The sequence below is a fragment of the Liolophura sinensis genome, chromosome 1 (genome assembly GCF_032854445.1).
Source record: "Liolophura sinensis isolate JHLJ2023 chromosome 1, CUHK_Ljap_v2, whole genome shotgun sequence".
NCBI classification, from domain to species: Eukaryota; Metazoa; Mollusca; class Polyplacophora; order Chitonida; family Chitonidae; genus Liolophura; species Liolophura sinensis.
In genome coordinates, this window is record NC_088295.1 from 86502946 (window position 1) to 86527801 (window position 24856).

At 37.9% G+C, this 24856-nt stretch overlaps 2 protein-coding genes across 2 annotated transcripts; one reads left to right on the plus strand and one right to left on the minus strand.

Annotated features, from left to right (window-relative positions):
- Nucleotides 1–257: 257 nt before the first annotated feature.
- Nucleotides 258–18747, plus strand: LOC135481806 (coiled-coil domain-containing protein 13-like). Its single transcript, XM_064761526.1, has 18 exons — nucleotides 258–317; nucleotides 2135–2321; nucleotides 5415–5486; nucleotides 5968–6073; nucleotides 6458–6594; nucleotides 6751–6837; nucleotides 7099–7218; nucleotides 8179–8283; nucleotides 9148–9303; nucleotides 10027–10103; nucleotides 10232–10331; nucleotides 11272–11478; nucleotides 14419–14552; nucleotides 15507–15608; nucleotides 15901–16026; nucleotides 16642–16775; nucleotides 17094–17199; nucleotides 17931–18747. Exons 1-18 carry the CDS (start codon nucleotides 280–282, stop codon nucleotides 18079–18081), a joined length of 2145 nt encoding a protein of 714 aa, XP_064617596.1. The 5' UTR covers nucleotides 258–279; the 3' UTR covers nucleotides 18082–18747.
- Nucleotides 18748–21967: 3220 nt separating this feature from the next.
- On the minus strand, nucleotides 21968–23401 carry LOC135461636 (26S proteasome complex subunit SEM1-like). Its single transcript, XM_064738817.1, has 3 exons — nucleotides 23284–23401; nucleotides 22969–23065; nucleotides 21968–22159 (listed from the first exon to the last, which is right to left on the minus strand). The coding sequence occupies exons 1-3, from the start codon at nucleotides 23375–23377 to the stop codon at nucleotides 22102–22104; spliced, it is 249 nt and encodes an 82-aa protein (XP_064594887.1). The 5' UTR covers nucleotides 23378–23401; the 3' UTR covers nucleotides 21968–22101.
- Between the last annotated feature and the right edge of the window lie 1455 nt (nucleotides 23402–24856).

A 24856-nucleotide genomic window follows, 5' to 3' on the forward strand; every position in this document is an offset into this window, starting at 1 on the left:
TTAATGGATGCCGATTATATAGTTTCGCCCAAGGACATCAGTGAGGTCAGTGAAGTTTCATCAAGCCTACGTGCGTCGTACAGGCTCCAAAGGTCAGTCTTGTCTGTTGGTGGCTGTGATCGAAGTAACGCACGAGGCAGAAAGCGACGTATGCGCTGTAAGGAGTATGGTCGGGGAATGGGTTATAAACTGGACGGTCATTGGTAAAAATTTAAACCAATCAGTGAGGCGTGTTTCCACATGCCAGAGCTGTCATGTTTGTTTTGACGATGGTAGCTCATGTCGGTTAGAGCACGATATAGATTTGTCAACAACAGGTACGTATGCTATGTTGGTGTGTATCTGCCTTTCTGTTTTACACAAGGCTATTACTTGGAAAGCGTATTTCACCACAAAGCATCTCGTTAAATGTTAACTAGCATAGAACTGACGATTTGAACGTCACGACATCTGATCACCGAGTAGTACCGCATTACAGCGTGCTATTCTGTAGTTTTCGCAATGAAAGAACATGTTGCCCTAAGACTGTCAGTAATCGCCATACTTTATTGGAGCTGTATATCTGTGGTGAGACAGCTCTTCTAAATGTCCCATTTCATTCTATTTTCAAGCATACTTATTACCTTAAAAAAAAAAGTAAATAAAAGTTTGTCAGATGAAATTCAGTATCTTTATGCACACGTAAAGGCTCTTGACTTTCAATTTGGGACTGACCAGAAGTGCCATATTAAAGCCTTCTCCTGACTTTCGACAATGCATGGTAAGGATCTGTAATGCGTAATAACGGCCCCTGTCTTTAAAGATCTGAATAAGCACAAATTTCAAGGCTACCCTTGGTTTAGAAGTATGGACATGAGTCTGCCAGAGTCAAAGATGGCAAACTATTCTGGGGATCATATGTCCTTACCGTTGTTTGTCTATTTTGCAGGTATATATGTAATAGAGATTATTGTATTTTTGGTGAAAGATGCATGGTCCCTCGATTGATTTTTCTGTTTCAATTATGCACCTTTATTTTATGCACAAATCAGGAAACAGGTGTCATTTTACACTACATTTTGAGTTTACTTTCTAAGGGAAGGGTTCCCTAGTTCAACAGCCATGGAAGTCAGTGTGTGTATAGTGTTTTTTTAGTGTTTACTGCATGAGCTCTCCAGTCGATATACCATACACTGACTACGCTACATGTCCCAACAAGGGAAGAAACAGTAGGAATTATCTCTAGGCAAGAGGATTTAAATATTTTGTGGTAATACCTACCATTGTGGAGATTTGTTTTATAGTTCTGACTTCACCCTAAGTGATGTCACCCTGATACATTATTCCTGTTCAAACAAACCCTACCTCTCAACAGCAACAGCATCTTCCCAGGATATTGCCCTAAACACCATTAATTTATTCAAGCTGATATTTTGAAATATTCAAATCTGCGATTTGTGCATTGCATGCTGCTTTGTCACGTGAAAGTTGGCTGCGAAACCAGCACACCAATGGGTAATGGGAGTAGCGTGATGATTTAATGTTCGAACTGTTTCAAGACCATTTAATATCTGAAAAGCATTCCCCTTATCGTTCCTCAACACATAAATTTATAATACTAGAAAAAAACAAAAAACAACTGAATGTTGACATGCTTTAATTGATGCGCCGGGAAAAGTGGCAGGAAAATGGACATGCCCATATGTTATTTGAGGTCTGGTACAAATCAGAGATTTTGGTTGATTCAAAACATTGGCAGGAATCAGCGTCGCTTTAGGCTGATCGGGATCGATGCCTTGCTATTTGGCTTTACTCCTGCGACAAATTTATGGTGGCATTGGCGATGTCTAGGGAGCATTTACTTACATCTACAAGAGTACAGCAGATATAATTCTGTTTCAAGTCAAAAGTATAAAATGCTTTCAGTTTATGTAGACTAGTCCAGAATATACAGTGTTTATTGGAAATGCTCATCAGCCAGTATGATAAGTGCACACTATGTGCAGCATATATTATTAACTAAAAACATTGTCAAACAGTTTCCGAACAAAGTACCAAAATTGGGATTAATTAAATTATATATAGATGTATACTTACTTGTACACACACAGGTACCCAAATATGTTAGTAACTTAATTCATATAACCTGTTTCAGCCAGCTTGAGGAAATGGACACAGCCAGCAGTGAAACATTAAAGCAGCAATTTCAGAACCTTCAAGAACAGCAACAGAGAAAGCTTTTGCGGAGAAAACAGTTGCAAGAAGAGAAGAACAGCAGAGTTGCTTCATCAGATGGCCCTGGGTCAGCAGCATTTGGTGTGGAAGATCATCTAGACCTAAAGGTTAGGTTCGGTATATAAACTGTTCAGGCTGAATGTGTCTTAGATTTGGTTGTTAACTCATGGTGTGAAAAACAATATAGTTATTTCTGTAGCATGTTTAGAAATTATTAGTGAAATCTGATAATGAATTAGGTTATATTTGATTGAATTATTATGAATAATGCAATATTGAAAATAAAATGCTACAATCATGATGTGATCATTGGTCAGTGAATGCAGGTCTGGAAAGAGTCTAACAAGGAGCTTGATTTTCATTGTTGGAAAAGAGTATTCACCCTCTGTACAAGATCTGATAGATTGTTGGAGAAGAGTATTCATCCTCTGTACAAGATCTGATAGATTTGTTGGAAAAGAGTATTCACCCTCTGTACAAGATCTGATAGATTGTTGGAAAAGAGTATTCATCCTCTGGACAAGATCTGATAGATTGTTGGAAAAGAGTGTTCATCCGCTGTACAAGATCTGATAGATTTGTTGGAAAAGAGTATTCACCCTTTGTACAAGATCTGATAGATTGTTGGAAAAGAGTATTCACCCTCTGTACAAGATCTGATAGATTGTTGGAAAAGAGTATTCATCCTCTGTACAAGATCTGATAGATTTGTTGGAAAAGAGTATTCATCCTCTGTACAAGATCTGATAGATTGTTGGAAAAGAGCATTCATGCTCTGTACAAGATCTGATAGATTTGTTGGAAAAGAGTACTCATCCTCTGTACAAGATCTGATAGATTTGTTGGAAAAGAGTACTCATCCTCTGTACAAGATCTGATAGATTGTTGGAAAAGAGTATTCATCCTCTGTACAAGATCTGACAGATTTGTTGGAAAAGAGTATTCATCCTCTGGACAAGATCTGATAGATTGTTGGAAAAGAGTATTCACCCTCTGTACAAGATCTGATAGATTGTTGGAAAAGAGCATTCATGCTCTGTACAAGATTTGATAGATTTGTTGGAAAAGAGTATTCATCCTCTGTACTAGATCTGATAGATTTGTTGGAAAAGTGTATTCACCCTCTGTACAAGATCTGATAGATTGTTGGAAAAGAGTATTCATCCTCTGTACAAGATCTGATAGATTGGTGGAAAAGAGTATTCATCGTCTGGACAAGATCTGATAGATTTGTTGGAAAAGAGTATTCATCCTCTGTACAAGATCTGATAGATTGTTGGAAAAGAGCATTCATGCTCTGTACAAGATCTGATAGATTTGTTGGAAAAGAGTACTCATCCTCTGTACAAGATCTGATAGATTTGTTGGAAAAGAGTATTCATCCTCTGTACAAGATCTGATAGATTTGTTGGAAAAGCGTATTCACCCTCTGTACAAGATCTGATAGATTGTTGGAGAAGAGTATTCATCCTCTGTACAAGATCTGATAGATTGTTGGAAAAGAGTATTCATCCTCTGTACAAGATCTGATAGATTGTTGGAAAAGAGTATTCATCCTCTGTACTAGATCTGATAGATTTGTTGGAAAAGAGTATTCACCCTCTGTACAGGATCTGATAGATTTGTTGGAAAAGAGTATTCATCCTCTGTACAAGATCTGATAGATTTGTTGGAAAAGAGTATTCATCCTCTGTACAAGATCTGATAGATTTGTTGGAAAAGCGTATTCATCCTCTGTACAAGATCTAATAGATTTGTTGGAAAAGCGTATTCATCCTCTGAACAAGATCTGAAAGATGTGTTGGAAAAGAGTATTCATCCTCTGTACAAGATCTGATAGATTGTTGGAAAAGAGCATTCATCCTCTGTACAAGATCTGATAGATTTGTTGGAAAAGAGTATTCACCCTTTGTACAAGATCTGATAGATTGTTGGAAAAGAGCATTCATGCTCTGTACAAGATCTGATAGATTTGTTGGAAAAGAGTATTCATCCTCTGTACAAGATCTGATAGATTTGTTGGAAAAGCGTATTCATCCTCTGAACAAGATCTGAAAGATGTGTTGGAAAAGAGTATTCACCCTCTGTACAAGATCTGATAGATTGTTGGAAAAGAGTATTCATGCTCTGTACAAGATCTGATAGATTTGTTGGAAAAGAGTATTCATCCTCTGTACAAGATCTGATAGATTTGTTGGAAAAGAGCATTCATGCTCTGTACAAGATCTGATAGATTTGTTGGAAAAGCGTATTCATCCTCTGTACAAGATCTGATAGATTTGTTGGAAAAGAGTATTCATCCTCTGTACAAGATCTGATAGATTTGTTGGAAAAGAGTACTCATCCTCTGTACAAGATCTGATAGATTGTTGGAAAAGCGTATTCATCCTCTGTACAAGATCTGATAGATTTGTTGGAAAAGAGTATTCATCCTCTGTACAAGATCTGATAGATTTGTTGGAAAAGAGTATTCATCCTCTGTACAAGATCTGATAGATTGTTGGAAAAGAGTATTCACCCTCTGTACAGGATCTGATAGATTGTTGGAAAAGAGTATTCATCCTCTGGACAAGATCTGATAGATTTGTTGGAAAAGAGTATTCATCCTCTGGACAAGATCTGACAGATTTGTTGGAAAAGAGTATTCACCCTTTGTACAAGATCTGATAGATTGTTGGAAAAGAGTATTCATCCTCTGTACAAGATCTGACAGATTGTCTCACCTGCATTATCAAACTGTACAATGTTAGAACTGCCCTGTGCAAAGACATTTATAGGCCAAGTAGTACCAGTGTTGTTACTGGAAAGCTCAATCCCTTAACACTTGCACTTTGATTCAAGAATAACATGTTCAAGTGTAGTTTTACATCAAAAAGTTTCCTGTAAAGTGGCATTCAACCCCCCCCCCAACCCCCACCCCACATGCTTTCTCCATCTGTCATTGTATGCCTAAAACAAGACATATGAATTGGTTTGTGTTTATTAAGATCACAATTGTTACAGTCTTTTCCTTGGGTTTTCTATCAAGTATACCCATTTCTTACCTAATACATGTGCATTCACTTTCACTTTGGTTTTATGCTCATATAAAATTGGTTTAAAAATTCACTTTCAGCACTTTATATGGTGTAGTAAACATAGAATGTGTAAGCAAACAAGTCAAGACTTACTTGAGCTGATGTTGGACCTTGTATTTTCAGCTGTCTGACCCCTCCAAATCTGGCAGTTTCTTATCTGAAGAATTAGTAGACCACTTAAACAATCAAATCAGGGTAAGAACTTTCTTTGAGAGTTTTAAAGTTTGGAAGTACTGCGATTATCTGTAATGTATGTTTTGGAAGCACATCTCCAGTCCTTTAGCTCAAGATAAATTCTGTGGGTATGAAGGCATACAAATTAAAAAGCTGTTTGTTTGGGGTAACCCTACCTACCCACTGCAAAAACACTTTGTCAATTTTTTGTTAAACTAAAGTCATAATTGTAATTTTTTAAAGAAATATTAGCCAATAAATGTTTAAAGTAAATCAGTTAAATTCAAAATTTATTTGAAGAGTAAATCAGGAGTTCTCTAATTCTTTAATACATAACCTCTAAAATAACTTTCACATGTAATAGAATCCATTCTTCAGAAAAGGAGGAAAAAAGTTAACTTATATGTACTTTGCCAAAACTAAAACAACATTCCAATTTTGAACTGTTTCCAGGAAATGCTTCTGTCATGTACTCATAACTCATGTCATTATCCATGGACAGGAACTAAAGGATGAAAATGGAAGGCTTTACAAGTTGCTTAGTGAACGAGACTTTGAACTAAGACAGTTGCGTAAAAAGAAGGAGGCAGAAAAAATCCCAGTGACAGGTAATCTGTATTCTTATTACATTATGTGGATCTTTATTTTACATGATCATGATGGTTGTCTTAAGTATTTACTCTGACATATCAGTTTTTGTGGGAGTGAGTATTTGTCATTTAACACTTAAGAAAGTTTTGAGAATGGTTAATTCAGAAAATGGTCTTTAAATAAATCAGCAAGAGTTTCTGACCTTAGAACTGAAGTCTATGGCAAAAGATGTGCTTTACCTGTGTTACATAGGGACCTACTATAAAGAGGATTGTCATACAAAATATGATGGTGAACAGAGTAGATTAAGTTGAGGGGGCTGTATGGAGCACCTGTACATATCATTTACATCAATTTTAAAAGTTAACTGTTCATGGATGTGTTACATTTCTACTGCACAGCTGGTGTAACCAATGAAACTGCAGCCACGAAGATAGTAGAACTGTCCAAAAAAGTCCGTGAGTTGACAGCTGAGCTAGAGTCTGAGAAAACCAAAGGGAAACAACTTGGGAAGAAATGTCAGGAACTCCAGAACAAGGTACGTGCAACAGTGTGTACATGTGTTTTGTCATTTAGGCCTTGTGATAATAACTCTAACCAAACAACCAAGAATTGTGTGTTAAGGGATCAGAATTAAATGCAGATAATCTGATATGCAGAATCTGGTGAAGTTTTGTGATTTTGTCATTTGCAGCTTCTGGATTCACATACGCCAGGGGAGCCCAAATCTAAAAAAGGGAATAGTAACCAGTGTGTGAAGGGACTGGTAGATGAAGAACAGGTAAAAAATGTGAAATATATATGATCATTATATATGGACTTAGAGAGAACACAATCACAAGAATTCTATCCATGTGTTTCATCTAGAAGTCATTGTGTACCAGGAGACAACCCAATCACAAGAACTCTATTCATTTGTTTCATTGAGAGGTCTTTGGTAACCTAAAGCCAACCCTATCACAAGAGCTGTACTTATTTCCTTCCACAAAGTGTGCCTTATTTATTTTCTGTGAATTTTTTTTTCATTGCCTCCTTTAAATAGGTACCAGATGAGGCTGAAGCCAAGGTCTTACAAGACAAACTGAGACAAGCTGAAGCCAAAGTAACAGAGTTCAGAAACCAGTGTCTCACTCTCAGGCAGGAGCTCAAAGTGGCCCAGAAGGTAGAGAAAGAGGGAATCATTTCCCAATAATACAACTAGGAGTTGTGTAAAACAAGTGTTGTTCAGGGTCAAATAAGCAGCATTAAATGCCACTAAAATAAGTAAATAAATAAATGCCAAAAGTAATACGACATTCCAGTAATGAAGCACAATAAATATACTCAGACAAATAGACCAGAGAGTGATGAGACAAACAATCAAATATAAGTCAAAATGATCGTACTATTGCCAGAGTGTCTCTAAAACAACTGATACTGCCTGTCTAAAATGATGTGATTCCACTATTGCTATAAATCTAAAGACATTGTGGCTAATCCAAGACAAAACGATTCCTTTGTGCAAGCATGTGTATTGAGGAAACTTAATATACTGAAATTACCATAGTGTGTCTGAAACAAGGTAAAAGAGAGCGTATAAGATAAACTGATTCAATAATTTCGATTTCTAGTGTACAGAGTAGAAGATAGCTATTTATCCCACATTTGCTGGAGGCTGTGTTGACAACTCGAATCCACTATATTTAAGGTGCATACTGTATATTCTATAAAGTAGAAGAGAGATAGTAAGAGCTAAACTGAAAACATTAAGGACACTGGGAAGATTTAACAATACTTACCTGTTTATGGTCTACAGTGTTAAATCAAGAGATTGGGGATGCCTTGAAGATTTAACAATACTTACCTGTTTATAGTCTACAGGTGTTAAATCAAGAGATTGGGGATGTCTTGAAGATTTAACAATACTTACCTGTTTATAGTCTACAGGTGTTAAATCAAGAGATTGAGGATGTCTTGAAGATTTAACAGTACTTACCTGTTTATAGTCTACAGGTGTTAAATCAAGAGATTGGGGATGTCTTGAAGATTTAATAATACTTACCTGTTTTTAGTCTACATGTGTTAAATCAAGAGTGAGGATGTCATGAAGATTTAACAATACTTACTTATTTATATTCTACAGGTGTTAAATCAAGAGATTGGAGATGCTGTTAATATACAATCTTTACTCAATGGAAACAGTAACTGGAGAGGAAGAGCGCAACAAATACTCACTCTCCAGAAGAAGGTAAATTTCTGAATTTCAGCCTAAGTGAAAGAGTTTAGAAACCATGTCTTCCTTTAAGACAGGAGCTCAAAGCGGCACAGAGAAAGAGGAAATCATTTCCCAGTAATATAACTGTGAATTATAGTGACAAGACTTTCATGAAAAAATCAGATTCCAAATCAGCCATGTCTGAACACATAGAAGAAAACGTCTCCCACTCCATCAATTGGAATACAGTCTGTACTCTAAATTCCAATTAACTACTATGGAAAAAGTGAAAATTCCAGGAAGCCCCTCCAGATTATGAGATTTAAACCCAGCCTAAACAGAGACCAAGGCGTTAATATCACTTAATAATGGTGTTAGTAACTACATGGAAACCCCCAAGAAGTTGTATATCCATAAGAAAACATAGTGGTAAGTGTACATTGGATTTTTACCACGTACTTGACCATTCACTTTCCATTCGTTACTTGGCACTTCCGTTCATGTTACTTGGCCCTCCGCTTGTTGTCAGTTATTTGGCCCTCCAGTTTCTGTCATTTACTTGGCTATCTGGTTGCCTTCAGTTGCTTGGCCCTCATGCTACTGTCAGTTGCTTGGCCCTCATGCTACTGTCAGTTGCTTGGCCCTCATGCTACTGTCAGGTGCTTGGCCCTCATGTTACTTTCATTTACTTGGCCGTCTGGTTGCCATCAGAATCTTGGCCCTCATGTTACTGTCAGTTGCTTGGCACTCGTTACTGTCAGTTGCTTGGCCCTCATGTTACTGTCAGTTTGCTTGGCCTCCGGTTTCCATCCAGTCACGTTGCCCTGTATCTGTCACTTAATTGGCACTCCAGTTTCCGTCAGCCAAAGGTGAATGGTGGTGTTTGTCTTTGTTCAGGTAACAGAGTTGAAGAGTAAAGTGGAATGTCAAACTAGTGACTATGACCTTGAAGAGGAGATGATGGGGTCAAGGACCTACAGAAAACAGACGGCGGATGGCCGACAACGTGATCAGCTCAAGAAGCTGGAGAGAGAACGGAAAGAGGCCCAGGAGGTATGTTGTAATCACTGACCAATGAATCATGAAGTCACTTGTGTGTTGTGTCATTCATTATTTGTATGTCCTGATTTGCCAGCAGTGCATCAGACTGAGTTTATGTGCACAGTGAGCCTATCTCCTGGGCGAGAGAATTGCAGCAAGGTTAAATTATGCATAACTGTTTTTTACGGTAAATGGGGTGCAGAATGTACTACTAATTGGAACCTATTACGTTATGTTGACATGTGAAACACTTGCGAATAGCTGCTATTAGATTATTCAGATCAAACTTTTCAAAGAAACCTGTTGTAGTCATTAAAGGCAGCTACTAGTATATTTCTGTTGCATAGATTTGATGTATAAATTTAAAACTTTGATGCATTAGTAAACTTAGCAAACTGCAAAAAAATACAAACTCGAAAGTTCACTTTGTTGAGGTTTTAATATTTCCTGTCTCCTGAAGGTGATAAATAAACCATTGTCTAAATATGAAGACATCAACATTATGACTTGTCAGTTCATTCAGAGGTTTATGCATTTGGGTTGTGTTATTGTTAAAAACTTGTCATCTAATTCACCCTGAGGTAGTCATCTGTTTTTAGTATATTGTGAATAAACTTTCCAAAGTTTATTGAAGTGCATGATGCTTTGCTTGATCATCATGCAAACCCCTGACCATTGTGAGAACTGTGGATTTGAGAACTGTGGATTTGAGATCACCTGTTTGCTTTCATTCAGAGAGCTGCTGCAGAAGTCCAAGCCTTGGAGGAAGATAATAGCACACTGAAACAGAAATTAGATGCTTCAAAAGCTAGGTATGTTGTCGTTATTAATGAAAAAATAATTTGCTATTTCTGAAATATTCTATGTAAATAAATTTGTTCTTGGATCCTTTTATTGTATTCACCATTGCATTATGATCTTACTTTATTTTTTGCCTTAGAAACAAGGTTTTGTCCAATGAAGTGAAAGCCCTCAAGCAGCAAAAACAGACATTGCTGGACAAAGGTCACCATGATGATGAGTTGATAACAGCTTTAATGGTAAGTTTGGGTTTGGCCACAAGAACTTCTAGATCATGAACTGAGGACAACTTGAATGGTAAGTTTGAGTATGTTCACAAGAACTGCTGGATCATAAACTGAGGACAACTTTAATGGTATATTTGGGTATGTTCACAAGAACTGCTAGATCATGAACTGAGGACAACTTTAATGGTAAGTTTGGGTATGTTCACAAGAACTGCTGGATCATGAACTGAGGACAACTTTATTGGTAAGTTTGGGTATGTACACAAGAACTGCTGGATCATGAACTGAGGACAACTTTAATGGTAAGTTTCGGTATGTTCACAAGAACTGCTGGATCATGAATTGAGGACAACTTTATTGGTAAGTTTGGGTATGTACACAAGAACTGCTGGATCATGAACTGAGGACAACTTTATTGGTAAGTTTGGGTATATTCACAGGAACTGCTAGGTCATGAACTGAGGACGACTTTAATGGTAAGTTTGGGGAGAACTAATAGATGCATTGAAATCAGGTCTTAAATAATGATGTTTGGGGAGGTTCATTAGGTTTGTCAAGTTTGATTATCAGTGGGATTTTCAAGTTCTGCAAGTGCATTTCAGATTGACTTTTCAGAATAGTACATGCTAAAGGTTGCATGTCCATTAATTACTGTAGATTGTGTCCGCACATCAGTCATTTTTTCAAACTTTAGTATGAATTTAGAGTGGTGCTTTAAACGATTTATTAATATGCTGTATTATGAATATGCTGTCTAAATTACTGCAGATGAGGCTTACTAAATTTTTTAGACATGCCTCTAAATTTATATCTTTTGTCTGTATTGCTATCTTACTTCCAGTAACAGTCTAATCTAAGTGCGTACCAATTAGCTATTTGTGTAATTTTGATTAAATCTGTTGTGTTTCTCGTTACAATTGGCTATACATTAATGAGTGTTTTTTGGTTCCAGCAACAATTACAGCAACTCAAGTCCCTGCTGGAGGACTCCAGTAAAAACCAGAAGGAGAAGGGAGACAGGCAACAGGAGAAGCTGAAGGAATTGGCAATGAAAACACAACAGGATAACAATATTGTGGAGCAACTCAAAGCTATTGTGACCGAGAAAGAGGCCAAAGTGAAGATCCTGGAGGAAGAAGTACAACAGCTGAAACTAAATGTGAGAATATGTAATATGGTCCTAGCTAAATGTTATCTACACAATACTACAGATATTTTTTGTCAGATAGAGTACGTTACTTCCGACCTTCCAAGTTTGTGGTACCGCACAACACTTTTTTTTCAAATAATCAACACTTCACTATTTTGGGTCACCAGTAATACACCTGGAAAGTGTGACATTGATCGAGTGAAAGGGGATGAAGAAAAGACGTAGGCCTACATGTACAGAGATCCTTTCCTTTGTAGTTAGGACTACTTGATATACAAGTAGATGTAGGCCTACATATAAATTGGCCAAACATTCTAGAGTAAAGTAATTATTTCAGCTCTTCCACAAGAGGAATGAATTTGAATGAAGTTAATACATTTATTTCTCATCAGCCTGTGTCAGGTTTACTTCAATAGCTCACCCACCATAATGCTGGCCGCCGTTGTATAAGTGAAATATTCTTGAGTAAGGCGTAAAACACCAGTCAAATAAATAAATAAATAAATAAATTTAAGTCCCCCATGTGCGCTTGCTTTTGGGAACTTAGATGTACACACAAATCCTCAGGTGTATACAGTATGCTCTGTTTTAATTTTAGAAGAGTGTCATCTAATTTTTTAAGCGTATTTATGCCTGTAGGTCCCTTATCTGTAGCATATGTGTAATAAAGGTTCATTGCAATAAAATAAGTAACTCCCAAGACACTCATTTTGACAATCTCAACATTTTGACTTCAGTTACCCTAAATGACCATAAATTTTATCTATGACTAACTATTTTACTTTTCCTGATTCTGAGAGGTCTATTGATTTAGAAAGGTGTTTTGAGAGTTGCTTGAAACATGGGATGTTACTCTACTGGAAAGTTTCAGCACTAAAAATAATATTTTGTGACAATTATTTATCTTTAAAAATGCACTTTTGTGGGCAAAATTAGGGTCATTTAGGGTATTTCATTTTTAGTGCAGGGCAAGTTTTATTGAGATACCAAAATGAATTTCTTTGGAGCTACATGTACTTTACTTATTCATTATGCTTAACTGTTCAGTAGATCAACTAGATTCATTTCATGGGGTGAATGTAAGGTTTAATACTCTGATATGGGCAGAATGTAAGGTTTAATACTCTGATATGTGCTGAATGTAAGGTTTAACACTCTGACATGGGCAGAATGTAAGGTTTAACACTCTGATATGGGCTGAATGTAAGGTTTAACACTCTGACATGGGCTGAACGTAAGGTCTAACACTCTGATATGGGCTGAATGTAAGGTTTAACACTCTGGTATGGGCTGAATGTAAGGTTTAACACTCTGACATGGGCAGAATGTAAGTTTTAACACTCTGATATGGGCAGAATGTAAGGTTTAACACCCTGATATGGGCTGAATGTAAGGTTTAACACTCTGACATGGGCAGAGTGTAAGGTTTAACACTCTGATATGGGCTGAGTGTAAGGTTTAACACTCTGACATGGGCTGAATGTAAGACTGTTCTATCTGAATCTGACTTAATCTTCAAGACTCAAGCTGAATGCTAAGCTTATGGCTTAGCTTTATGCTGAATTTAAAATCCTGGCTTAGATTCATTCTGAATATAAAGCTGAAGGGTAAAGCTTATGGCTTACTCATGAATTTAATGATCGGTACTCTCCCGGAAACTGAATGGTAATGTTTAAAGCTGAATGTTATGTTCAGTAATCTGCTTCGTATTAAATGTAGTGTTCAAGTACTGTGGTTCAAACTTAATGTAATGGTAATGTTTAAAGCTGAATGTTACGTTCAGTACTCTGCTTCGTATTAAATGTAGTGTTCAGGTACTGTGGTTCAAACTAAATGTAATGGTAATGGTTAAAGCTGATTGTTGCGTTCAGTACTCTGCATCGTATTAAATGTAGTGTTCAGGTAGTGTGGTTCAAAGTGAATGTAATAGTAATGGTTAAAGCTGAAAGTTACGTTAAGTACTCTGCTTCGTATTAAATGCAGTGTTCAAGAACTGTGATTCAAACTGAATGTAATGGTAATGGTTAAAGCTGAAAGTTACGTTCAGTACTCTCCTTCATATTAAATGTAGTGTTCAGGTACTGTGGTTCAAAGTGAATGTAATGGTAATGGTTAAAGCTGAAAGTTACGTTCAGTACTCTGCTTTGTATTAAATGTAGTGTTCAAGTAGTGTGGTTCAAAGTGAATGTAATGGTAATGGTTAAAGCTGAATGTTATGTTCAGTACTCTGCTTAGTATTAAATGCAGTGTTCAAGTACTGTGATTCAAACTGAATGTAATGGTAATGTTTAAAGCTGAATGTTACGTTCAGTACTCTGCTTCGTATTAAATGTAGTGTTCAGGTACTGTGGTTCAAAGTGAATGTAATGGTAATGGTTAAAGCTGAAAGTTACGTTCAGTACTCTGCTTTGTATTAAATGTAGTGTTCAGGTAGTGTGGTTCAAAGTGAATGTAATGGTAATGGTTAAAGCTGAAAGTTACGTTCAGTACTCTCCTTCGTATTAAATGTAGTGTTCAAGTACTGTGATTCAAAGTGAATGTAATGGTAATGGTTAAAGCTGAAAGTTACGTTCAGTACTCTCCTTCGTATTAAATGTAGTGTTCAGGTACTGTGGTTCAAAGTGAATGTAATGGTAATGGTTAAAGCTGAAAGTTACGTTCAGTACTCTGCTTTGTATTAAATGTAGTGTTCAGGTATTGTGGTTCAAACTGAATGTAAGCCTTATTGCTGTGGCTGATGCCAACTGTGAAGTTACATGTAATTGCTGTCACCAAAATGAAATATGTGTAACATTAAAACGTTGCCTTACTTATTTAAGGAATAGTTAGCTCAGTGTAAAACAGCAGAACTGCTGGAGATACCAGCTCATGGGCCTGCTTGATTTCATGCATAAACTTATGTGAATAACTTTAACTTAGCTATTTAAATACATATATTTTTGGTGCTAGCACATACAGCGAAACCAGTTGAATGCTGTAGGAGCATTGTTTAGCCAATCAGCTGCCAGTGGTGAGAATCGACCAGTGACATCATCTGGTGCTAACGAGATGGTGATGCAGTCCGTCAGTCCTCCACCATCCAGGTAAGTACTCCTGTGCTTCTGATAGCTGGACACTTGACTAGGTGTGATGAAGAAAAGTAATGTTAGACTATACAAATATATCTTTGCTTAGAGTACAGAGTAATTTGTGGACAGAGGAATGAGATACAGGGAGAATTTCTGTAGGTGACAGGTTTTACTCGCGCACCTGTGACTTAAACTGGCGTAGTGTGCTGGCTTCCAGTCTGTACCTGCTCACCTGTGACTTTACCTGGCATAGTGTGGTGGCTTCCAGGTCACACATGCTCATCTGTGACAACCTGGCATGGTGCGGTGGCTTCCAGGTCACACCTGCTCATCTGTGACTTCACCTTGCATAGTGTAGTGGCTTCCGGGTCACACCTGCTCACCTGCGACTTGAACTGACATAATGTCGTACCTTCCAGGTCACACCTGCTCACACATGACTTTACATGGCATAGTGTGGTGGCTTCCAGGTCACACATACTCATCTGTGACAACCTGGCGCAGTGTGGTGGCTTCCAGGTCACATCTGCTCCTCTGTGACTTTACCTGGCAGAGTGTGGTGGCTTCCAGGTCCTGCTCGCTTAACTGTGACTTTTAGCTGGCATAGTGTGGTGGCTTCCAGGTCAAATCTGCTCATCTGTGACTTTACCTTACATAGTGTGGTGGCTTCCAGGTCCTGCTCACTTACCTGTGACTTTACCTGGCAGAGTGTGGTGGCTTCCAGGTCCTGCTCGCTTACCTGTGACTTTACCTGGCAGAGTGTGGTGGCTTCCAGGTCCTGCTCGCTTACCTGTGACTTAACCTGGCAGAGTGTGGTGGCTTGCAGGTCCAGTTGACTCACCTGTGACTTTACCTGGCAGAGTGTGGTGACTTCCTCTGGTCACTCTGGTTCTTTCTGGTTCTGGAATCATGAAAATTCCATGAGGATTGCGATAAACAATAATCAAATGAATAAATTATCTATTGTAGATTGTCAGAGAGAGCTCAATCCAGTTTAAGTGCCACGTCTCACCAGGTACAAGACAGTGCTAGGGCAGCCTCTAGAAGGTCAAGTCGACCTCCATCTACCACGTAAGTATGCATGCTTGTTTTAACTCTGTGGTCATGAATTGTATATTTCAGTGATATTTCAATAATTCCTGGAAACTTGTATCACTTTTTGGCTCCTTTCCACTTTGGTGTTAAAAACTACCACTTGGAATGAAAAGTTGATGAATCTATTCGTCGAAACAGACATTCATCCTTTAACCAAAATGGGTGTGTCTGGTCAGTAATCCCCGATTTTCTATGCAGTATTGTCCAGTAAATATCCACGAATTAATTTGGGCAGTAAAATGGTATCATATGATATTGTATGTTTTAGGAATATGATAGACAAAAAGTTGCTGTCAGAGTTACAAAGTGAATGTCAGGAATACAGAACTCTAGCACAGGTGGCGACTGTTGAAAGAGATAAGCTCACAGAGTTAGTCCAACTTCTCCAGAGACGGTAAGGCTTCAGGATTGTTAGTGTGGTATTTTTTCACAATCAGGGAGTTTGTTGAGGTTCTGTGGAAGAGATAAGATCTAGCAGTCTTTGTATGGGAAGAAAAGTTCAAAGTAGTCCTGCTCACTGATAATCAGTACATGTACATGTATGGTTACTTAAAGAAAATACAACTTAAGGATTTGGTCTGCAGATTATTAAAAAGCACATCCTTTAGTCTTTGTTAAAAACAGGGCCTTCCTATGACCAGTAATATAGTCAGAATCTTTTTTTTTTGTTGTAAATAATGATCAGTTGTATTGCCTCAACTCTTTCAGATGGAAGCTTGAGTTGTTTGTTTCTTGTTGAGTATTTGTGTCGGACCCTTTTGATTTATCAGGAACATCAGGTACTTCAGAACCTTTGGTAGTGATCCATTCACACAATACTGCTCACACAACTTTCCAGTTTAAAGACTTTGATGGCGTTTATCTTGCTTGTGATATTCTTTGTTTGGGAGTGTAAACATTGTCCTTGTTACATGTAGGGGAGGGCCGCATGTAAAGTCAGTATGTTATTCTCTTACCATATACAGTGCGTGTCCTGGTGATTGTATGCTTTTTCTGTCCATTGTTTCAGACTTGATGAATCTTGTGAACAGCTGAGTGCTAGTCAGGGGGAACTGATGCAGCACAAGAGAAAGACTGTTCAGTTAGAGAAACAGTTGGGGAAAGCTGCACTGAAACTGGATCAGAACAACTCAAACAAACTAGGTACACAAAGAAACACGTGTTGTGTACTCTAGTCTATGTATGTGTACAGTACCAGAATTATATGTATTTTGATTTTTAGCTGGGACAAGTTATTCAAATTTTTGTATCCTATCTGGTAACATAAGCCATGCAACCAATGAGAGGCCTAAATGCAAAGTGACACCACTTTTTGTGCAGTGCTTGTTCTGTTCTACTTGAGCTAAAATATTACATCTGCTGAAGTCCTCTGTTATATGTAATGAAATTTTGAATCTTTTTTGCTGTGATTGATGTTATGTCTCATTAAGGGATGTTTGTGTTCTGCTCCATGTATTACAGGTGGAAAGAAGAAGTCTGGTGCTAAGGTGATTGGATCTGTCAGCTTGAGTAATCTAGATGACTCTGATCTTCTGGATGAGAATAACCTAGAAGAGCTGCAGATCAGGTGAGTCAATCTGTGATCAGGCAGTCCAGCTAGCCCTTAAATTAAGGGTCAGTTTCATTAAAAAGCATGTTGAATTCTGAGAATGAGGTAAATATACCACATGTTCAAAATTGAGATTTAATACATGTAAAAGCGTAATTTAGGATGTGAGACCTGTCACTGGCTCAGATGGTTTAAGTCCTGGTCGGCTGGGACGAGAAGGCCCTTGGCAAATGAGGATGCATGTTCAAATACAACTATTTTGACTGGAACTCCAGTCCGGAGGTTCATCAGCTTCCTGACTAAGGACTGTGGTTTACTTCACTTTCTGTAACCAATCGACTTGACTCCCATCACCATAAACTATCCTTCAGCATGTTGGTAAGCATCAATCAAATGTAAAAGTAAATGAGTTGAAATGCAGTGTAAAGAATTAATGTTGTTTGCCTTTAAGAAAGTGTTGCATTTTATAGATGACTTTACCACAAATACTCTGAAATTGTCAGGTAGTCTTGTCCTGATTGTTTTATTTCTGTGTATCAGTCAGTGCAACTCTGTGACATTTTCTACTACCATGTCCTGTTGGTGTTCAGACAATCTTACCATATTTGCTTGTGTTTTAGTGCTTTGGTATAGACAGTGTTACCATGTCTAATGGTGTTATAGTTTTGATACAGACAGCCTTACCATATTTGTGTGTGTTTTGGTTTTGGTTCAGAAAGTCTTACATTATCTACTGGTGTATATTTCAGCTTGTCTATCCAGAAGGATGAGAATGAAGCTCTGAAGGCAGCCTTACAGAGCACTCTGAAGGCCAAAGAGGAAGATCTGAGGATGTACACTGAGATGATGGAAGAGACCAAGAAAGTCTTTTTGCAGGCCTTAAGGCAACATAAGCAGTAACCCGTCATCCTACAGGCCTTAAGGCAACACAAGCAGTAACCCGTCATCCTACAGGCCTTCAGGCAACAAAAGCAGTAACCCATCATCCTACAGGCCTTAAGGCAACACAAGCAGTAACCTGTCATCCTACAGGCCTTAAGGCAACAAAAGCAGTAACCCATCATCCTACAGGCCTTAAGGCAACACAAGCAGTAACAGGCCTTAAGGCAACACAAGCAGTAACCGGTCATCTTACAGGCCTTAAGGCAACACAAGCAGTAGCCCGTCATCCTACAGGCATTAAGGCAGCACAAACAATGAACTGTCATTCAGCAAGCGTTAAAGCAACACAAACAGTGACCCATCAACCTACAGCCCTTAGGGTAACACATTAGTGACTCGTCATCCTGCATGCCTTAAGGCAACACAAACAGTGACCAGTCATCCTGCAGGCCTTAAGGCAATACAAACAGTGACCAGTCATTGCCTTAAGGCAATGCAAACAGGGACCCATCATCTGGCAGGTGTTAAGGCAACACATTAGTGAAGTTTCATCCTACAGGCCTCAAGGCAACACATACAGTGACCAGTCATTCTGCAAACCTTAAGTCAATACAAAGTGACCTTCACCCACACGTTATGTGGTCTACCTGAGGAATTTGTCAGGAACGTGTTTTGTCAAGGTAATGAGAGTCGCACTGGGACTATTGTGTGCTATTGATAATATGTATTGTCCTGGGATACAGAGAATGTATTTAAGAGCACTAAGAAGTGCTGTGTCATTATTGTTTTGCATGTACAGTCATATTCAAAGGAGCCTAGATCTTCAGTATTGTGTTTTCATGCAAGTATTAATTTACCTCTGCCCGGCTTCATATTTAGTATCCCATTCAAACAGGTGACAAAATGGTTTGTGTATCATGTGCCAGTGTCAGCTGATGCGTTTCCTCTGTGTTGTTATTTGTAAGTTATTTTAAAAGAAAATTGAAAAGCAGGCCTTAGATTATAGAGTTGTTTTATATGTAGTAAATAATGTGTAAAATTTAATTACAGTTCTCCTGGAATTGAAGGGAGCTGGCAGGGCTGTCAAGACACTTTGTGGGTGACATGCCCAAGTTATCCCCCTTGGTTTAGAGAATTGTCAGGCAGGCCCAAGCAGGGCAGTTGGTTAGGTGCTATTCAACACAGGCCTATATTATTGATACATGTAGTTTGTATTCCTTTCGGTCATTATTTTTGTTAGCTCCCGTGGATTGCTAAATTCCCTGTACAGTGTATCTTTGTTTATGTCCCATGAATCCAGGTGTGGACTGGCAGGAATGGAAATGCCCATTGTATTCCAGTTTTTATATGCCTGACTTTAATCTAATGACAGGTCTTATTATAGCACTACTGCACTGACATAACATTTTCATTGAGACCTCTACATCTACAGATTTACTTTACTTAAATATACGAGAATCTAGACTTTTTGTCTCTACCACCAGGGCTGAATCTAACAAACTGAATCAGTCTCTCGAGTTCATGCAGGTTTGGGAGAGGCAAGCATGACAAGGTGGGGCTCTCCCAAACAAAGGCGTCTAAAAAGATGTGACTATTAAACAGTCGTCAGTGGCTCTGTTGAGACTATAAACCAGAGTATCCAACATGTTCAACTAATTTAGCAACAGCCGTAAAATCATGCTTTTTAGCAGCATTAGTTAGTGAGAGCCCTAGCATTTTCACCACAACCTGCAAGTCCTTAGACTTGATTTGGGCTGTATGTGCCCTTCTTTTTTATGTACCAGTATTTTTCTTGTCAACACTCCATTTAAAAACTGCTTTACTTAGGTGTTTAAAATAAGATGATCCTGTGTACTTTGATTAATAACTAACCTGAAGTAATTGTTTTTTATTCACAATCACTCAACCAAAATCGGTGTATCTTGACATTCCGAAACTTTTAAGCTTATTCATGTACACTTGTACATTCCAACAGTTGCATTACATTGCTGCTGAGAAGTTGAATTAAACTGGAAGGAAGTTAAACGGCCTGTATCAGATTTTGAACCGTGAAGAGTAAGTTATTGTGCTTGGTGTGATAAATCTGTGACTGTTCATGCTGGTACTTTAATCTACACCTACATACCAAAACGTTCTATTTCTACACATTTCCGTCCTCACGTTGGTTTACATGTATCTTGAATTTGGGTGTGATCAATAATTTTATGTTTTACTCTGTAAATTACACATACAAGTGTTTTTCATCCAGTTTTGTTATGTGATATCATATTTATTATATGTATATTAGTTGTACTTGACTGATTTCTTTAAATGAGATTATTAAAGACATGTACATTTATAACTGACTTCAGTGTCTTTAATTGCTTCTGTTGATCATAGAGAGTAGTTTTTGTCCTAAAACCAGATGGCCATACCATAGGAAAGTTCATCTGCTGACTGTTGAGCTGGTAATTAGATGGTAATGTATTTAGAAAGTCAGACCCTGCATTTCATCTTTTGGAAATGATCAATATCGTATGTGATGCATGTATATTTGATTATCTACAAACAACATTACACTGTACCACTCTTTAATAACAAGTGACTGCCTCAAGGAGATGCTGTCTGACAGGGCTAGAAAATTGTTGCTAAAATCTGAAACATCCAACCGATTCAGAATTGGCTTTGATGTGTTGTTTATTCTCTTTTGATGGTGATCCCCATTTATCTGTTTCATTAATGTTATGAAAACTAGAGTCACTCTGGCAAACAACCGACCTTTGCGAAGTCACTGGCAAACTTGTGACAAACAAATATGCACACCATATTGGTGGAAGACAGGTGTAAGACTGCTTATATGGCACCATCAACCATCAACAAGGAAAGCGGTGGAATCTAGAAATTCTCTTTCAATGGCTGGGATTGAACCCACGCTTCGTGGACCACAACTTCATTCTGGTGTGAGGCCTGCACTTTACCACCGAGTTAGGTCACACGCTCAGTTCATTTCTTTAATGTACAATCAATTTAGGTTTATGGTTGGCAACTGTTTGTAGAGTTACTTATTATTCAAAATGCAACAAAAATCAAGCCAGGATTTATATCTTCATTTTAACTCCATCCTAATACATGTACAAAAACAACTAGAAAGTTAGTACAGATCAATTCTGGTATCAGGCAAGTTCAATTTTGATAGTGAGATACATTTTGATATGATATGTCAAGATCTGCATTCTCCCAATTTGAATGCTATCTTGGAAACCAGATTGTCATTTGCCTTTCTGTTACACCAAATAGCAAAACTGTCAGGTAAATGATTGTAAGAAATACCACAGTGGATATACAAACCTGCCGTGTCTCCTCGCATTCCCTGAATAACATCGTGAACCATCATGTTCTCTTTGCTTAGTCCATCCAGGTTCCTTACTGCTGCTGTCATTTTTAGTGCACAGTTTCAGTTCTGGTCTTTGGAAGTGACAACATTGTTGCTGATTAGTTGAAAGTTCATTCTAAACCAAAGTAAAGAATGATCCACTTACGCTAAGGAATGCAATTATCTTCCACAATTTTCCTGGTTGCCGAGTTTAGGACTTGACTTAAGTGAAAGTCCATCATTAAAAATATGTTTGTCAGGGGCAACCTATAAACTGAACCTCCACGAAAGGTCCTACTCTTAATGTTTTTATTGAGCTTTGAATGGAATTTCTTTTGTTTATACGCGTCTTAATTTCTATAAAATCACTATCTTTTTCATAAGCAAGAAAAAAGACAAAAATTTCCTGCTGACAGGGTAGGGCATACAGGTGGGGATACCCCCAACAAAGAATTTTTTTTAGAATGGCCAAATGTGCATGTGCTGCATGAAGTGATCTAATTCCTTGGTGTCGTTTCGACGAAACACAAAAAAATCCACAATACAAAGCAATATAATTTGCAAATGCAGCATTTAATGACAATTGTAAATGTACAACAAAGGCATATGAGAACTCTCAGTAGCAGATGACAATATGTGTTACTTGAAAGAAAATGAGAGGTATGTATGTAGTTGGTGTGGCATCATCAGGTTTTCATCGGCTCTGGCTGATCTAAACTTTTCCCTTGTTTCTCCAACTCTGCCCTGCAATCAAACAAACACAAAGTGCGAGCTGAATACAATACTCCTATTTAAAAAAAAAAATGCTAGTTACTAAATCTGAAGATCCATTGTTGACTGTCTGTTGACTGATCTTTGGTGGGGCTCATGCAAGGAGCAACCAGAGTTAACCCCTTGTACAAGCTAGCATGTAGGTGAATTTCATATATGGTCTTCACATTTTTATTTTTTATTTGATTGGTCGTATTTAACATGTTGAAATGTCAACACTGAAACTCTCATATCTGAGTGAGTGCGAGTGCTTGGGGTTTAACGTCGTACTCAACAAATTTTCAGTCATATGACGACGAAGGAATCATTAGGGTGCATGTACGTGTAATGTGCCTCCTTGTTGCAGGACGGATTTCCACCGCTCTTTTATTTAGTGCTGCTTCACTGAGACGACTTACCGAAGGCAATTAAGCCGCCCCGCCCGAGCCATTATACTGATACGGGTCAACCAGTCGTTGCACTATCCCCTTCATGCTGAACGTCAAGCGAGGAAGTTACAACTTCCTCTTTTAAAGTCTTAGGTGTGACTCGATCAAGGATTGATCCTGGATCTACCGGTCCCGAAGCGGACGCTCTACCAACTTCTCATATCTGAAGGCTAGATATATTCAGATCACTTTTCCAGAAAGAAATTTTTAGCCAAAAGCTATATTTTTCATTTTCAATGCAAAAAATCTTCTTCAATGCCTATCTCACCTGGTTTAAATTCGCTTTGTTTTCACCTCCAGTACTCTAGTCACGTTACCAAAGAGTGTAAACAACAACAGATAGTGTATATTCACCTCAGCTGGTTTGAGAAATCGTCCTCGACATTGTCATCGTCCCATTTGTCTTCCCAAACATTGACATCTTCGCTATCTTCTTCAGCTTGGGACCAGTCTGTTTGGTTAGGATAAGCACGAAGTTCAACGAGTAAATTAAACAAGCTCCAAGAAGATACCATGATAACAATTCATTCAATTTAACACGTTCAATATTTGCTGTTGTTACCAGATACATCACACAGGGTTTAGTTTCCGTCACATGTGACTCAACGCTTTCGGAAATAAGGTTGTTATTATAGTATTAAAACATTTTATGCGAAAGACATTAAATACCTTCAGCTGGAAACTCTTCAAATTCATCATCTTCCTCTAAAAGACCCAAATCTGGCTTCTTTTCCGTTTTCTGCTGCTGTTTTTGATCTGCCATAATGCGTTTTTCCGCCGTATCTTTTCTGCCTTCAATGAAGAAGAGTTCTCCAAGCGCTGGATGAACTTGTTGACACCGTAACTAATGGCCTGTCGGCATACCACCAGTTTTCACAAAACAGCGTGTCATATAACAGGCCGCTTAAATTTATTCTCAGCTGAACAGATGTGACAACATTGGTCAACCTGTGGGTTTGAACATTTTCTCCAAACTTCTTAACTCACAAGAAATGGAGCTTCAGGACGCAATGACGCAATGTTGATTGGTTTGGTAAAAAAAAATATTTCAAGCACCCAAAAATAAGTTCTAAAATCATATTTCAGCTTTTGACATAATTTAGTCTGGAGTGGCTTTGTGGAATTGACCAACTTGAAATCAAGCAAAACTGGGATACCTAGTAGGCCTGCTCAGTCTCGTTTCACAAGTGTGTCATTAAGCCAAAACTGTCTTATATAGGTTGGCTCCTATATTATAAGCCCTATTAAAATGTGTCTTGAGAAATAGGTAAAGGTGCTCCAAAAGTTGTCTCTTACTAGCGTAAATATCAGTTCGATCCTAACTCTAACATGTCAAGCTAAGCGGATGCCTTCAACAAAGCACTACTAATCCAGACAAAACTCCACCTAGTGGTCTCTTATTCCACTGTCAACTATAATCCATGCATATCGTAAAATTTATTAAAAAAAAAAGGTGCAAAATAATCTTGCCTCAGTATTTATCTGTACATTTTAATTAACACAAATACAATTTAGCAACTAAAAAAGGTAGCTGTTAATTACTGGCTAGTTCCATATCTTGTAGTTCAGACTGAGCACGTTTCTTGTTTTCTTTATTCCGTTCTGTCATCACTGATCACTGGACACAAAGTTTCAGATGAAGTAGGAAACACATGATAGTAAAGTTTCATTTATAATCAGTAAGTCAACAATTATGATAGTTTGAATTCTCATTTTGCTCTGCACTTGCATGTGTAACAGCCACGAATGGTATGTATGGGATGTGATTATCAGAACTAGAGTGATATAACCATCCAATAAACAGGACATTGAGTGTGCTGAAAATTTGGTTTCTTTCCAGTAAAGTAACATTTCAGTTACTGTGATATACGAATACGAAAATTTGGTTTCTTTCCAGTAAAGTAACATTTCAGTTACTGTGATATACCGATAAAGAAATGAAATAATATGTAAAAATAGCCTATGTGGATTGATGGATTAATTAATGTCTACAATTATTTCACTTGACCAATCCTATGCACTCAGTTTCATATATAGAGGGAACCAGCTTGTGTCAAGAATAAACCACTGACCTCCAGCAAGTAACTGGCAAACTGTGATACACATATTTTTACTCACAGAATGAGCTTAATGTGTAGGTCATATCTATGGAAAGCAATTATAATGTAATCACACACAACTGCAAGTCAAAATACTTGTTCTAAACCAGCCATTATATATTTCCCGACATCCCTATTTTGCC

Excerpts from the sequence above, each read along its gene's own strand:
- LOC135481806 (XM_064761526.1), top strand. The coding sequence starts at position 280 with ATGTCGGTTAGAGCACGATATAGATTTGTCAACAACAG. Across the intron at positions 6,074-6,457 it reads AGAAAAAATCCCAGTGACAG|CTGGTGTAACCAATGAAACT; the intron begins GTAATCTGTATT and ends TCTACTGCACAG. Across the intron at positions 15,609-15,900 it reads AGTCGACCTCCATCTACCAC|GAATATGATAGACAAAAAGT; the intron begins GTAAGTATGCAT and ends TGTATGTTTTAG.
- LOC135461636 (XM_064738817.1), bottom strand. The coding sequence starts at position 23,377 with ATGGCAGATCAAAAACAGCAGCAGAAAACGGAAAAGAAGCCAGATTTG. Across the intron at positions 23,066-23,283 it reads TGAAGAGTTTCCAGCTGAAG|ACTGGTCCCAAGCTGAAGAA; the intron begins GTATTTAATGTC and ends CTAACCAAACAG. Across the intron at positions 22,160-22,968 it reads GATTTCTCAAACCAGCTGAG|GGCAGAGTTGGAGAAACAAG; the intron begins GTGAATATACAC and ends GTTTGATTGCAG.